This window comes from Rhinolophus sinicus, chromosome 1, assembly GCF_057876585.1.
Source record: "Rhinolophus sinicus isolate RSI-liver-muscle chromosome 1, RSI-T2T, whole genome shotgun sequence".
Lineage (NCBI taxonomy): Eukaryota > Metazoa > Chordata > Mammalia > Chiroptera > Rhinolophidae > Rhinolophus > Rhinolophus sinicus.
In genome coordinates this window covers 169,664,309-169,676,652 of record NC_142501.1, presented here as the reverse complement: position 1 = coordinate 169,676,652, position 12,344 = coordinate 169,664,309, and the positions used below count along the sequence as shown (strand labels likewise).

The 12,344-nt window shown below is 39.0% G+C and overlaps 1 protein-coding gene across 4 annotated transcripts in view; it reads left to right on the top strand.

The window, feature by feature from the left end:
- The window catches only part of LOC109452252 (broad substrate specificity ATP-binding cassette transporter ABCG2-like), a 96,307-nt gene extending 85,697 nt beyond the window's left edge, over positions 1-10,610 (top strand). For 3 of the 4 annotated variants that reach the window (XM_074323701.2, XM_074323695.2, XM_074323698.2), the window contains 6 exons: positions 2,540-2,629; positions 3,723-3,847; positions 5,164-5,318; positions 7,114-7,203; positions 8,273-8,358; positions 10,402-10,610. In XM_074323701.2, the coding sequence (XP_074179802.2) occupies positions 2,540-2,629; positions 3,723-3,847; positions 5,164-5,318; positions 7,114-7,203; positions 8,273-8,358; positions 10,402-10,549 (694 nt within the window). In that variant the 3' untranslated portion in view covers positions 10,550-10,610. The remainder of the gene's footprint in view (positions 1-2,539; positions 2,630-3,722; positions 3,848-5,163; positions 5,319-7,113; positions 7,204-8,272; positions 8,359-10,401) is intronic. The other variant, XR_012493348.2, reaches the window with a different exon arrangement.
- The last annotated feature ends 1,734 nt before the right edge of the window (positions 10,611-12,344 follow it).

Here is a 12,344-nt window from a genome sequence, read left to right as displayed (position 1 = left end):
CAAGGTTATAAGAATCTATCAAGAATTTGAATTTCAGATAGTACTACAGAAATTGAAGAGTAGGGTAAGTCAGTGAGCTGAAAGCTTAATGGAAAAGTTAATTTTCATATATACATATATAGTGATAAAATACAGAGAACATAGAATTTAACATCGTAACCAGTTTTAAGTGTACTGTTAAGTCATTAATTACATTTACATTGTTGTGCAACCATCCAACTCCAGAACTTATTTATTTTCATTTTCCCAAAATAAATCTGTGTACCCATGAAACAAAAACTCTCCATTTTCCTTTCCCCATTTCCTGGAAACCACCTTTATACTTTCTTTCTCTGAATTTGACTCCTCTAGGTATCTCATATAAGTGGAATCATACAGTGTTTGTCCTTGGGTGACTGGCTTATTTCCCTTAGCATAATATCTTCAAGGTTCATCCATGGTGTAGCACATGTCAGAATTATTTCCTTTCAAAGTCTGAATAGTGTTTCATTTTAAGGATATATCACATTTTGTTTATCCATGGACACTTGGGTTGTTCTATCTTTTTGGCTGTTGTAATTAATGCTGATAGGAACATGTGTGTACAGATAACTATCTGTTTGAGTCTCTGCTTTACATTCTTGTGGGTGTATACCGAGAATGGAGTTACTGGATCATTTCGTAATTCCATTTTTTTTTTTTTTGAATAACCTCCATCCTGTCTTCTAATGCTGTACTATTTTGCAATTCTCAACAGTGTATCAGGGTTTGGTTTCTTTCCAACTTGGTCAACTTGTTATTATCTGTTTTTTTTTTCTTGCTTTATAATAGACACCCCAATTATTGTGAAGTCGTGTTTTCTCATTGAGGTTTTGATTTCCCGAATGATTAGTGATGCTGAGCATCTTTTCATGTAGTTATTGGTCTTTTGTCTGTCTTCTTTGGAGAAATGTCTATTGAAGTTGTTTGCCCACCGTTTCAGGGATGTTGTCATGCTTTCATAAAATTTATATTTCCATCAAAGTGTCAATAAACTGTGTGCTTTCCTTTTTAAACCTTAATTATTTTACTAAGAGAGAAGCATTAATAGTCATTCTTTTCTTACACATGCACAAATTAATTTTTCCTTCATAAACATGATTTGCTTTCTTTTTGAGTGCATTGGAAACCATGTTGGCGATGGGTTGTCAAGATTTTGCTGATGATTGTATTGTCAAAGTGTGTAGTAAGGTAATGACAGAGGTTTCCCTCCACTGTTTTTCATTTTGCCTCCTCATGTCTTTGTTTCTTGACTCAACTTTGAAGAAATGGTTAATAAAGCTTTTTAACCTTTGCAGGCTTTATTTGGCTATTTTTTGGTTGATACATTAGGACTGGAAGTCGGTGTTTTTGTTAGTTAAAATTCAAAGTGATAGTACTTTTATCACCTATGTAATCCTCAGCTTGGGAGTCATAACGAGAACCACAAACAGGGTAGCTTAAACAATAGAAGTTACTTCTTACCCTTCTGGAGATCTGGGTGCCAGCATGGTCGGGCTCTGATGTTGGCCCTCTGCTGGCTTGCTGCCCCTCCTGCTGTGTCTTCGATGATGCAGACAGTGCTCTGAGGTCTCTCCCTTTCCTTCTAAGGGTGCTAATCCCTTCAGGAGGACCCCACCCTCATGACTTCATCTAAACCTAATCACCTTCCAAAGACAACACCTCTAACTACCATGTTTCCCTGAAAATAAGACCTAGCCGGACAATCAGCCCTAATGTGTCTTTTAGACCAAAAATTGATATAAGACCCGGTTTTATATTATATTATATTACTATTATTATTATATTATTATACAGTGGTACCTGGGTTTTCAAACGTAATCCGTTCTGGAAGACTGTTCGAGTTCTGAAACTTTCAAAAACCGAGGCATGGTTTCCCCCATAGAAAGTAATGCAAAATGGATTAATCTGTTCCCGACCTTTAAAATCAACCCTGAAAACTGCAAATTTAGCATGAATTTTACTATCTAATGATACCATAGATACATAAAATTTATGGCATTCGTAAACTGAAATGTTCGTCCACAGAGACGTTTGAAAACTGAGGTACTATTATATTATATTACATTACATTACATTACATTACATTACATTACATTACATTACATTACATTATATTATATTATACCTGGTCTTATAGTAAAATAAGACCAGGTCTTACATTAATTTTTGCTCCAAAAGACGCATTAGAGCTGATTGTCCTGCTAGGTCTTATTTTCAGGGAAACATGGTATCATCACGTTGAGCATTAGGGCTTCCACATAGGGATTTTGGGAGAACACACTTCAATCCATGGTAACCCAGAACCCTGAATTTCAAACTGTGCTATATAGAGTCCCAAGGGCACCGTGAGGAGACACAGGGATGGTGCAAGACCTGAAAGGGCTCACACTTCCCTCTCTGTTTTAACCAGAATAGTTGTTTAATATTACATCATTTGAGGATAGAGTATCACAGGTAGGAAATTGATGCAGGGATGTGTAATTGATGCAGACCTTTCATTCCCTTTTTCTCATCGCAGAGCCGGGGTGCTCTTCTTCTTGACAACCAACCAGTGTTTCAGCAGTATTTCAGCTGTAGAGCTCTTTGTGGTCGAGAAGAAGCTATTTATGTGAGTATGTCTCTGTTCTGAAAGGGGGCTGTCCAGTGTTGGGACTGTTGGTCAAACTGGTCACATCCAATTTCAGACCCAAGATTACTTCCTGGGGGTGACTAATGTTAATTGAGAAAAAGCAGCCAGAGACTGGAAGGAAAAGCAGGAGCATGTGGGGCCTGAGACCAAAGGAAAAAGGAGGTTCAAGATTAGGGCATAGGCAGCAAATGCTAATGATGCAGAGAAAGCACGAAATAAAGAGGCTGCAAAGAATCTTTTGTTTTCAGTAAATACGAAGTCATGATGACCTTCACAAGAAAAGTTTGCAGAAGGTGGGTGGGTAAAGATGACAAAGAATATAGAGGAAGCTTAGCCCTCAGTAGAAGGGAGAATGGAAAGAGCCAGAAGTCAGCCTTGAAATAAAGTGCAGGCTGTTTTGTTTGTTGTGTTTTTCAAATTTGAAGAGACTTCCCCATATTTTATGCTTGAGGAAAGAATGAAGATATTGGTGGAAGAGTTTGGAATCACGGGAAGAGGAGGATCTAGGACTTCAGAGGGTAAACGATAGGATTTGATAGCTGACAGGGAGATAGGATTGTCAGGCATGATCATTGACAGGCAAGTGCCCTTTTCTTTTTCTTCATGACATGGAAGGAGTAACCAGAGATTAGTTAACAGAAGTGGCACTTGGGGGTGTGGAGAATAGCAGTGCCACCTTCTTCACAATCAGAAGTGGGGAGAAAGAAAACCCTCTCTGACCACTGGGATCAGCGGCTGACGTGCTCTTCTTCATGTGAGCCAGTGTCAGAAGAGGGAGGAGATGCAGAACCTGTTTACCTGGAGTCGGGGTCCCCAAGGGCAAAGTGGATGCCATTAGGAGGGAGAAGAGGGGTCATTGCACAGAGCTTGGCGGGACGATGTCCCAGGGGAGGGCACCTAAGGTGGTGCCTGATGCTGACTGGGTGAAAGGGGTGGGTAAACCTGCAGGATGTGAGAAGGTGTCTGTTAGACCCCTGGTGGCCACAGAAATCTGTACAGCAAGTGTTTTCATCATCTGGTCTGCGCCTTCTTAAACTAATATGGGTGTATGGTCTGAATTTTTGTTTTTTAGACATGAATATATCAGTGGTTACTACAGAGTGTCATCTTATTTCTTTGGAAAACTATTATCTGATTTACTACCCATGAGGATGTTACCAAGTATTATATTTACTTGTATCACATACTTCTTGTTAGGTAAGCAATAAGAAAGTATGTGTGTTTAGCCTCCAATGTGAGGGGAAGCTAATTTCTTTTCACAAGCATGTTTTTGGTTCCCAAAAGTATAAACCAAGCCATGAGATAAGGAAACATCTATCTATTGTGCACATTCTGAAATCTGGTCTCGAGGACATTTTTGTCATGACTTTTCCCAACCTAACTCTTAAACCTATTTATAGAACTATTTTACTGAGAGGCAGTACGTGTCATTTTCAGACATGGAAAGAATTCATGAAAGTATTTGAGACTGTGAGGGAGGAGCTGGAGCTGGGATTTTTATTACCTATCTGTTTATACTCTTATGTGTATATGTATGTATGTATGTATGTGTATGTGTATATATATATATATATATATATATATATATATATATATATATATATATATATATAAAGGTAGTGAAAGGTAGCAACTTTTGGAGCATAGTAGTTCAATAAAGGAGTTGTTTGATAAATGTAGACAGATTCATTTGTGCATTGCGTTTAGGCTTCACCCAGGCTCACTGTCTCGGAATATGCATATATTTCCTGATTCACACACTTATACCAGAAATACATGTATTTGTATCAACGCTCTGTAAGAGAAGATTCACTGATATAGTTTATACTTTCATTTTACAAATGAGAGGTGTGTCATAAAGAATTAGGCATATTATCTAGATCCTCAGAATCCTGACTGGTGGTCTTATGGCTGTTCCAAAATCTTCATAATTGTAGCCCATTATAGTTTATAATGCACTTTTATGAAATGTAATTTCACGCCATCCTCAACCCCAAGCTCTGTGGTACTTTGTCTCAGAGACTTGGGTTCTGAGGTTCTCCCTCAGGTAGTGAAACTACTGGGAGCTCACGTAATCCTCGTCTTCCCAGTTTCTTCACCAACACAGTTACAGCAAACACTGAATAATGTGGTGATGTTTGGGTGAAAAGGGTGTGCTCCTGACAATTCTCCTTCTCTGAAGAGAAGCCAGTAGAATTCTGGCCAGGTGTGCTGCCTCCAGATCTCCATCTCAGGCACCCAGAAATTGTTAATAATTCCCCATAAAGAAGCATAGGTGTTACATGGCAAAGTGCTAATGCAGTAAGTATAAAATAGAAAATTGTATGATCATTTTATGCAATTATATGGGGTGGGGGGAGATCAATGAAATTAGTGACCCAGGATGGTTTGATAGGGGATGAATTTTTTCATTCCTTTACCAGTTTCTCAAAAAAGAGTTCTATTTGCACAATAAACAATCCGAGATACACAGTGACCTAGGCAGTTGGATTAACCCCTTCTGTCTTCCTAAGGATTGAAACCAGTGGTGGAGTCCTTCTTCATCATGATGTTTACTCTCATGATGGTGGCTTATTCGGCCAGTTCTATGGCACTGGCCATAGCAGCAGGTCAGAGTGTGGTATCCATAGCAACACTTCTCATGACCATCTCTTTTGTGTTTATGATGGTGAGTAGAAACTGTGCTTCTCTGAGAAGTAATTATTGCCTCTCGTTCCTTCCTGGTAGTTTGCCCTTCATGGAAAACCTGCATGGAGTGTTCTGTAAATGGGACTGTTGCCTTTAAGGAAGCCATATATTAAAGTATAGATCATATTAGGGAAGGTACCAGCTTTTTCTTGACCTTACCCAGACTTTTTTGCTACTGTCCTAAATGTAGTTACTTAACTTTAGTGAGCATGTTACAAATGAGATTTTAAGTAATGTTCTCGGTGACATGTAGTGAAACCTTGGTAAATGGGAACTTCAAAAACCAGAAAAATTTTCATCAGAAGATTTCCTCGTGAAAACGACAGCTTAATTGACTGGATTGTTCACTGGTGGTGTTAGAGAACTAAGGGCTTATTTAATCAGTAGCTGAGATGGTTTGGATGGATCAAATACTTTCCAAGGGAAAAGCTAAGCTCCATGAGAAATAGAACAGTATGTGGCGTAGGTTGTGTGTCTTGGGTCCCTCCTATATTTTGAAAACGGGTGTTTTAAAAATACTAAAGATTCCTAAGTCTGCCCAGTACTAGGTCTCCTCTTTTCTGAGTTCATGACATGCTCTTGCATCTTTCGTTTTTTTTTTAAATGGCCACTCTACTTAATTCTAAGTGTACATGCCACTAAATTTTGAAAAACATAGATGAATGTACAGGTGAAGGGAACCAGTTAGTGCATTTCCCCTCCTACATGAAGTAAACAGGAATGCTTAGCCTATTTACTTATGGCACAAGTCCTTTCTGCTAGAGTAGGAGTAGCAGAAAAGTTTGAAAAGTTTGTAATTAGCACAAACTATTGCTATTGAAAACTACCCGTCTAAACATTATTGAGAAAGTGAGAAACCTTCTGTATATTTCCTATAATGTCATCTAATAAATAAAATGTCCTTTGATATGTAAAAATGTTTTGTTTGAGATATTAGGGGCTTTGATTTATTATTTTGTAATGGTTTATATAGAGAACTTTTAAAGCCCTTCATAAAACCGTATTTTACTGGGAGCTGTTATATATTAAAAACTTGGTTAGATCAAGTTAAAACGTAATAGTGACACCAGCAACATTGTCATTGTTATGCCCGTCCCCCATGGCAGTGCCAGTGAGGAGAAGTTTTGTATGAACCTCTTCTTATGTACCTGTCTGTTGCTGGAGCGGTCCTTCCTGGGGTCTCCATTGCAATACTGCTTTTTGTTGCTTTAAATGAAGGTGTTTACCATATTTTATGCTATACTTCACCACATTATACCGTGTAGCAGTCTAGGCTATGGGTTACTTTAGGCATGTGTTCTGAACCCCAAATTATCCCTACTGTCATTGGGAGATAGAATGCAAACCCTGTAAATAACAAAACTTGCTGTGTTATGAAGTAGAGAGGGGCATGAGGGGCTCAGGATATGTTCATTATGTCTGTTGGTGGGAATGTACAGCGGTCGTATCATTAGAACAGGCAGTACTTATGGACCTTCCATTGTGTGCAGTCACAGAGAAAGTAGAGCCGTCACAAGGATCTTCTAATTAAAGGAAACAGAGACATATTGTCATTCCTTTAAAACCATAAGCAGCCTCAGCTATAGAGAGGAATATCCATGCAAAGAATATATGCTGAGTCTTCAGATGAGTGGACAGGATTTCCAGAAAGACTTGGCCCCAGCAGAAGTGTTTACAAGGTTGTATGGGACCTAAAGAGGGTATTCTCTATATTCTCTAGAATTCTTCATGAAATCACTCCACCAGTCTTGATTCTTCATATTTGCTCTTTGTAGATCTTTTCTGGGCTGTTGGTCAATCTCAGAACCATAGTGCCGTGGCTGTCATGGCTTCAGTACTTCAGCATTCCTCGATACGGCTATGCGGTAAGTTTTCCTCCTCTATTACCATGGCTGGTTCATTGTTCCCAAGCTAGGAACAACCAAAATAAAGCCTGACCATCTTATGTCCCCAGACAAGGACTTGGAGGTGTTCCAGGAAATCATTTGGGGACCAATGAAGGAGAGTTTTCTATTAAGCCTTAGGTCACCGTGATGATCACCCGAGTTTTCCCCAGTCACCCTGCTGTTTGAGGTGAAAGGTGGGGATATATGTCATAGTGAAAGAGAAAGATTGACCACTTGATTTTTTAAGAATGTAGTCACTTTTCAGTTCAATAAGTAAATGAATGAGAGGATGGAAACCTAGAATACTTGTTTTTTGTGTGTTTGTTTGTTTTCAGTTTCACATCAGTTTTGTTGGGCTCCGAAAAATCACTGTAATGGATATTCCATTTCTCAGACACCCCTCTTCCCCAGCGGGTGGTGCTTTAGGTCTTCTCAACTCCCTTCCATAGGGCCCAGTCTTCCTCCTTAGAATACGTGTTTTATATTGAAAGGCACGTTAGAAGCAATACCAAGACCATATAATATTCACATCCATTATTTGCTTGAGAATCTACACAGCAACTATTTGCCTGAAAATCTAAACCATTCCAAAGAAAAATGTCTGTGTCTTAATATGATTGAGTTTCAGACTTGCAAGAATTATAAGTGCTTTTGATTACAATGAACAAGAATGATGTGAAAAATGTTACCATGAATTAACAATAGTCATTGAGCACCACTGTAACATTTTAATGAGACTATTTATAGGGTTACAACATTGGGGAGAAAGGAGGCAGGACCTCTGGGGTAACAAAACCCGAGGTCTCCCCTCTTGGCCAAATACTTTATTTCTTTTGTATGAAAAGCCAAAATCCCATCATTAGACCTCTTGATTGCCAGGAAAACTCATTGTAGTTGCTTTGGCGTGACAAAGACTGCATGTGATGTTTGGTTTGTTTTCAGAAATAACAGTAAAGTTAAACTAGGAGGATGAGATTGCGATAACTTTTTGGAAACTTTTTGAAATTTAAAAATAGTTTCCCTTTCCCTGCTCCCCCTTGTGTTTCAGGCTTTGCAGCATAATGAATTTTTGGGACAGAACTTCTGCCCAGGACTCAATGTAACAACAGTAAACAATACCTGTAGCTTTGCCATGTAAGTTTACACTCAGTGCCATAATGGGTTTGCTTACTGTGTGGTGTGATGTAGAAAGGCCACTGGGCTCAGAGCTGGTGTGAGTCCCTTCAGGTCTGTGACTGCTGTGAGCCTAAGTTTTCTTATCTGTAAAGCGAGTTGTTTATTAATGCATGTGAAAGTGCTGTACAATTTGTAGGTATTCTACTACAGTCAGATTGTATTTATGTTGGAGAAATGGTTCTTGTGTGTTGTTTGTATTGGAAACTTTAAATGTTCCTTTTGCTGTTTTGATTGTGGGTGTGAGTTTTGATTTTCAGAACATTTGAGTTTGAAATGAGCTGCTTTGGCGTTTTAGCAACGCCTTGCAGTGTCCGCTCTGTATGGCTTATGTGAAGTGTGTGGATCCACAAACATGGCTTCCTGGGAGCCCAACCCATGGTCAGGAGTAAGAGCTCAAAGGGCAGCAGAAGCGGAAAGGGGTGAACCTTTTCCTGCCACAGTCCTGGCACGTGCCCCTTCCTCCTCCGTTTATGAGACATCGTGAAATCAAACTCTGGAGACAGTTTTTGTTTTTATTTTTAAACTGACATGGAATACTACCTGTCAAAGGATAATTAGTACTATTAGTTAATCCAGAGAAAGAAACACATATTCCAGTAAGCTGAGAAGGAAAACTCATTTTTTTGTGTAATGTCAATAAAACAGAAATATCAAAACAAATGCATGTTTATAACACTTTCCTTTTCAGTAATTGTTGTTAATGGTTTGATTTTGATACATTAATTAATGAGAGAAAAGAGAATGTTGATATTCTAAGTCTCATGACCATTCCAATAGAACAGAAATAATTTTGAGTAATAGCACAAATTGCTATTTTGGAGTAGAGTTGATCCTTCAACAACATGGATTTAATCTCACTTATATGCAGATATTTTTCAGTAAATACAGTAAATGTATTTTCTCTTCATGATTTTTTAATAACATTTATTCTAGCTTACTTTATTGTAGAAATACAGTATATAATATAGATAACTGACAAAATATGTGTCAATCAACTGTTTATGTTATGGGTAAGACTTCTAGTCAACAGTAGGCTATTAATAGTTAAATTAAGGGGGAGTCAAAAGTTATGTGGATTTTAGTCTGTGGGGAGTGTCAGTGTCTCTAACCACCCTCCCCGTGTTGTTCAAGGGTCAGTGTATTGCCAGAAACCTGTATGAAGAGAAGTTTTCTTTATTCTGCCCACTCATCCTCTTTTGATCTGGGTATGACATTTGTTTTGGAACTAGTAAATGCCAAGAGTCATAGAAAAATGGTACCAGGTAGTAGTTGCATCTGTACCAGGTATTTTTAGTACCGGGGCTTGTCTCACCTGTGGCAGGTACTGCATCCTGCCCTCTTCCAGCTACAAGGCCTACACCTGATTACGGGGCCTGCTGGTGAGGTCTTGTCGCCGAGCCTCTGAGATGCTTATTCCACTCTTGGTGCAAGAGCTGAGCAAGTACAGCTGTGGCAGGAAGCCCTTCCTCGCCTCTCCTCCTAGTTGGAATTCTTAGCCTGCCTTCTTTTGTATGGGTGGTTTGTGGGTAATGAGTTCCCTACAGGGCATTGATCATATTTGTGAGAGCGCTAGATGTCATGTGTTAAAGCTGAGGTTTTCCCCATTAGGAGTAAGTGAAAAATTACTTGGTAAATGTTTCTGCCCTTTGAAGAGAGCAGCATCACAGATTTGGAAACAAATGAGTCTAGAGAGGCAACCTACTTCAAAGTGTGAGTCTGTGAAGCTAAGTTCCTTAAACGTTAGTCTCTTCATGTCTTGAATGTGTATCATATCTACCCCATTGCATTGTTTTAGGAATTAACTGAAGCGTTATGTGCAGGTTGCTTAGCATAATATCTAGCAGAAATGTAAGTGCTCATTGTTACCTATTTTATATGAAGGGATAGTTATTTAAGGCTTGATAACCTATAGGCTTCTTTAACGAAGGAACAATGAATATATTGAGTAAAATTGGACAGATGGTGAGAATGAAGTCACATTCTGTTTCTGTTGCATTTCAGCTGTACCGGCGAAGAATTCTTGATAAACCAGGGCATCGACCTCTCACCTTGGGGCCTGTGGAAGAATCACGTGGCCTTGGTGTGCATGACTGTTATCTTCCTTACAATTGCCTACCTAAAGTTGTTATTTCTTAAGAAATTTTCCTAAATTCCTCTCTGATTTACATAATTTACACATTAAAATGGAGCACCTTATTTTAAGTATTCAATGGAGTATTTTGTTGTCATCTTTTCATTTGCCATCATACAGTTGTGCAGCCAGAATTAGTTTCAACAGAAACTTTCATAGAAATCACATGAACTGAATTATACCTGAAACAACCCAAGTCACAAACTAGTGATACTATGTTCTGCTTATCAGTTCATCTAGTCAGATACCTGAGGAAGAAGTGTAGTTTAATTTGTTGACGTAAAAAAGAATTGAATTCTAGAAACTTGTGACAAGTTAGTAATATCTCTGGTATGAGTTTCCTCATCTTTAAAATGAATAGGTGGGTTAGTTGCCCTCTAGCTTCAATATTATAGGAATTTGTTATTTAATAATGTAAGAAATAACAAATTTATTGATGTTGTAGTAAAAGTATGAAATCTAAACTATGTTAGAGAAACTGAGTGTTTTTTATAGGGTGAAAAAGGCATTATGATAGAAAAAGCTTTGATTAGCCTTATTAGGTGAATAGTACTTACTGAGATTTATCTATTGTGGAGTTAGAATATCCAAGGAGTCCTGGCTGGGCCTTTGGACTGCAGGTGTAGAAAGCCAGGGATATTTAAATAAAAATAATTTTTTACAGTAAAACACATCTTTAAAATACACCGTCCATCAACTGTAGCTCTCAGCCGACTGACTGAACCATGTTGTTTAATCACACCTCATTCATCTTTACACCATTAGCTGTAGACTGGCCCCTTAGTCCCACAGCCAAACTTTGCTGTGCAGTCTTGCTTGTCTTCTAGGCAAAAGTTCCTTTCTTCTATCCCAGATCACCTTTACTTGAGCTCATTTGCTGGTCCACTTCAGTGAAGGTGGTGCAGCCTGCCTGATGGAAACCTTGTTGCTGTTGAGGGAACTGCAAGGCTTGGGTGCCTTTCCCATTTTAAGTCCCACCCTGGCTGCAGAACGTGCACTCCTCGCAGGGCAAGGGTTGTGCGGAAGAGCTTATGTGTATAAAGTAACAAATGTGATTTTACATAATAAACCTGAAGAAGCAAAGAAGCTGCACAGAGAAAACAATGTCTACCAAATCCAAACAGACTTGCATGCAGCCTGGAACAAGGCTGCCTTGGACAGGACCGGCAGTTTCCTGCTACTGACCCATGTGTTCGAGTTCTTCATTTATACTGTAAGGGACTGTTAGCATAAGGACTGCCGCTTTACGGTTAAGATAGGGTTAACAGCCCTGGCAGCCCTGGGCTCAAGAACTGTTACTTTAAAGTCAGAGTAAGATTAACAGCCTAACAGCCTTGAGCTTAAAACAACCTAATGGCCTAATTGTTAGTTCCAGGATGTGGGCATAGAGACCAGATGTTTTATCTCCTGATATGGAAGCTTTTGAAACGTATCTATTGTAAACTCCTTGAAGCATAGCACAATCTGCACTCCCTAAGACTTTTGAAATTACAGAATGTCTTAGTTATGTGAGAATTGAAGTCCATACTGTACTCCCTAAGACTTTAGTGATTACTAAGCACCTTAGAACTGCTATAAAAACCCTTAGCTTTGTAGGCTAGGGGTCCTTTGTTAAAACCCACTGCGTCGGGCAGAGACGGGGACCCCAGCTAGCTGGAAATAAACCTCGCTGTGTGACTTGCATTGTCGTGTGTGTCTCTGTCTTTCTGAGGGGTGAAAGATTCCCGGACTTAACAATACAAGTGCTTAATTTTTTTAAGTCCAAGAAACAGAGCTCTTTTTATCCAGTTCTGGAGAATGCACCCCAAAAGGG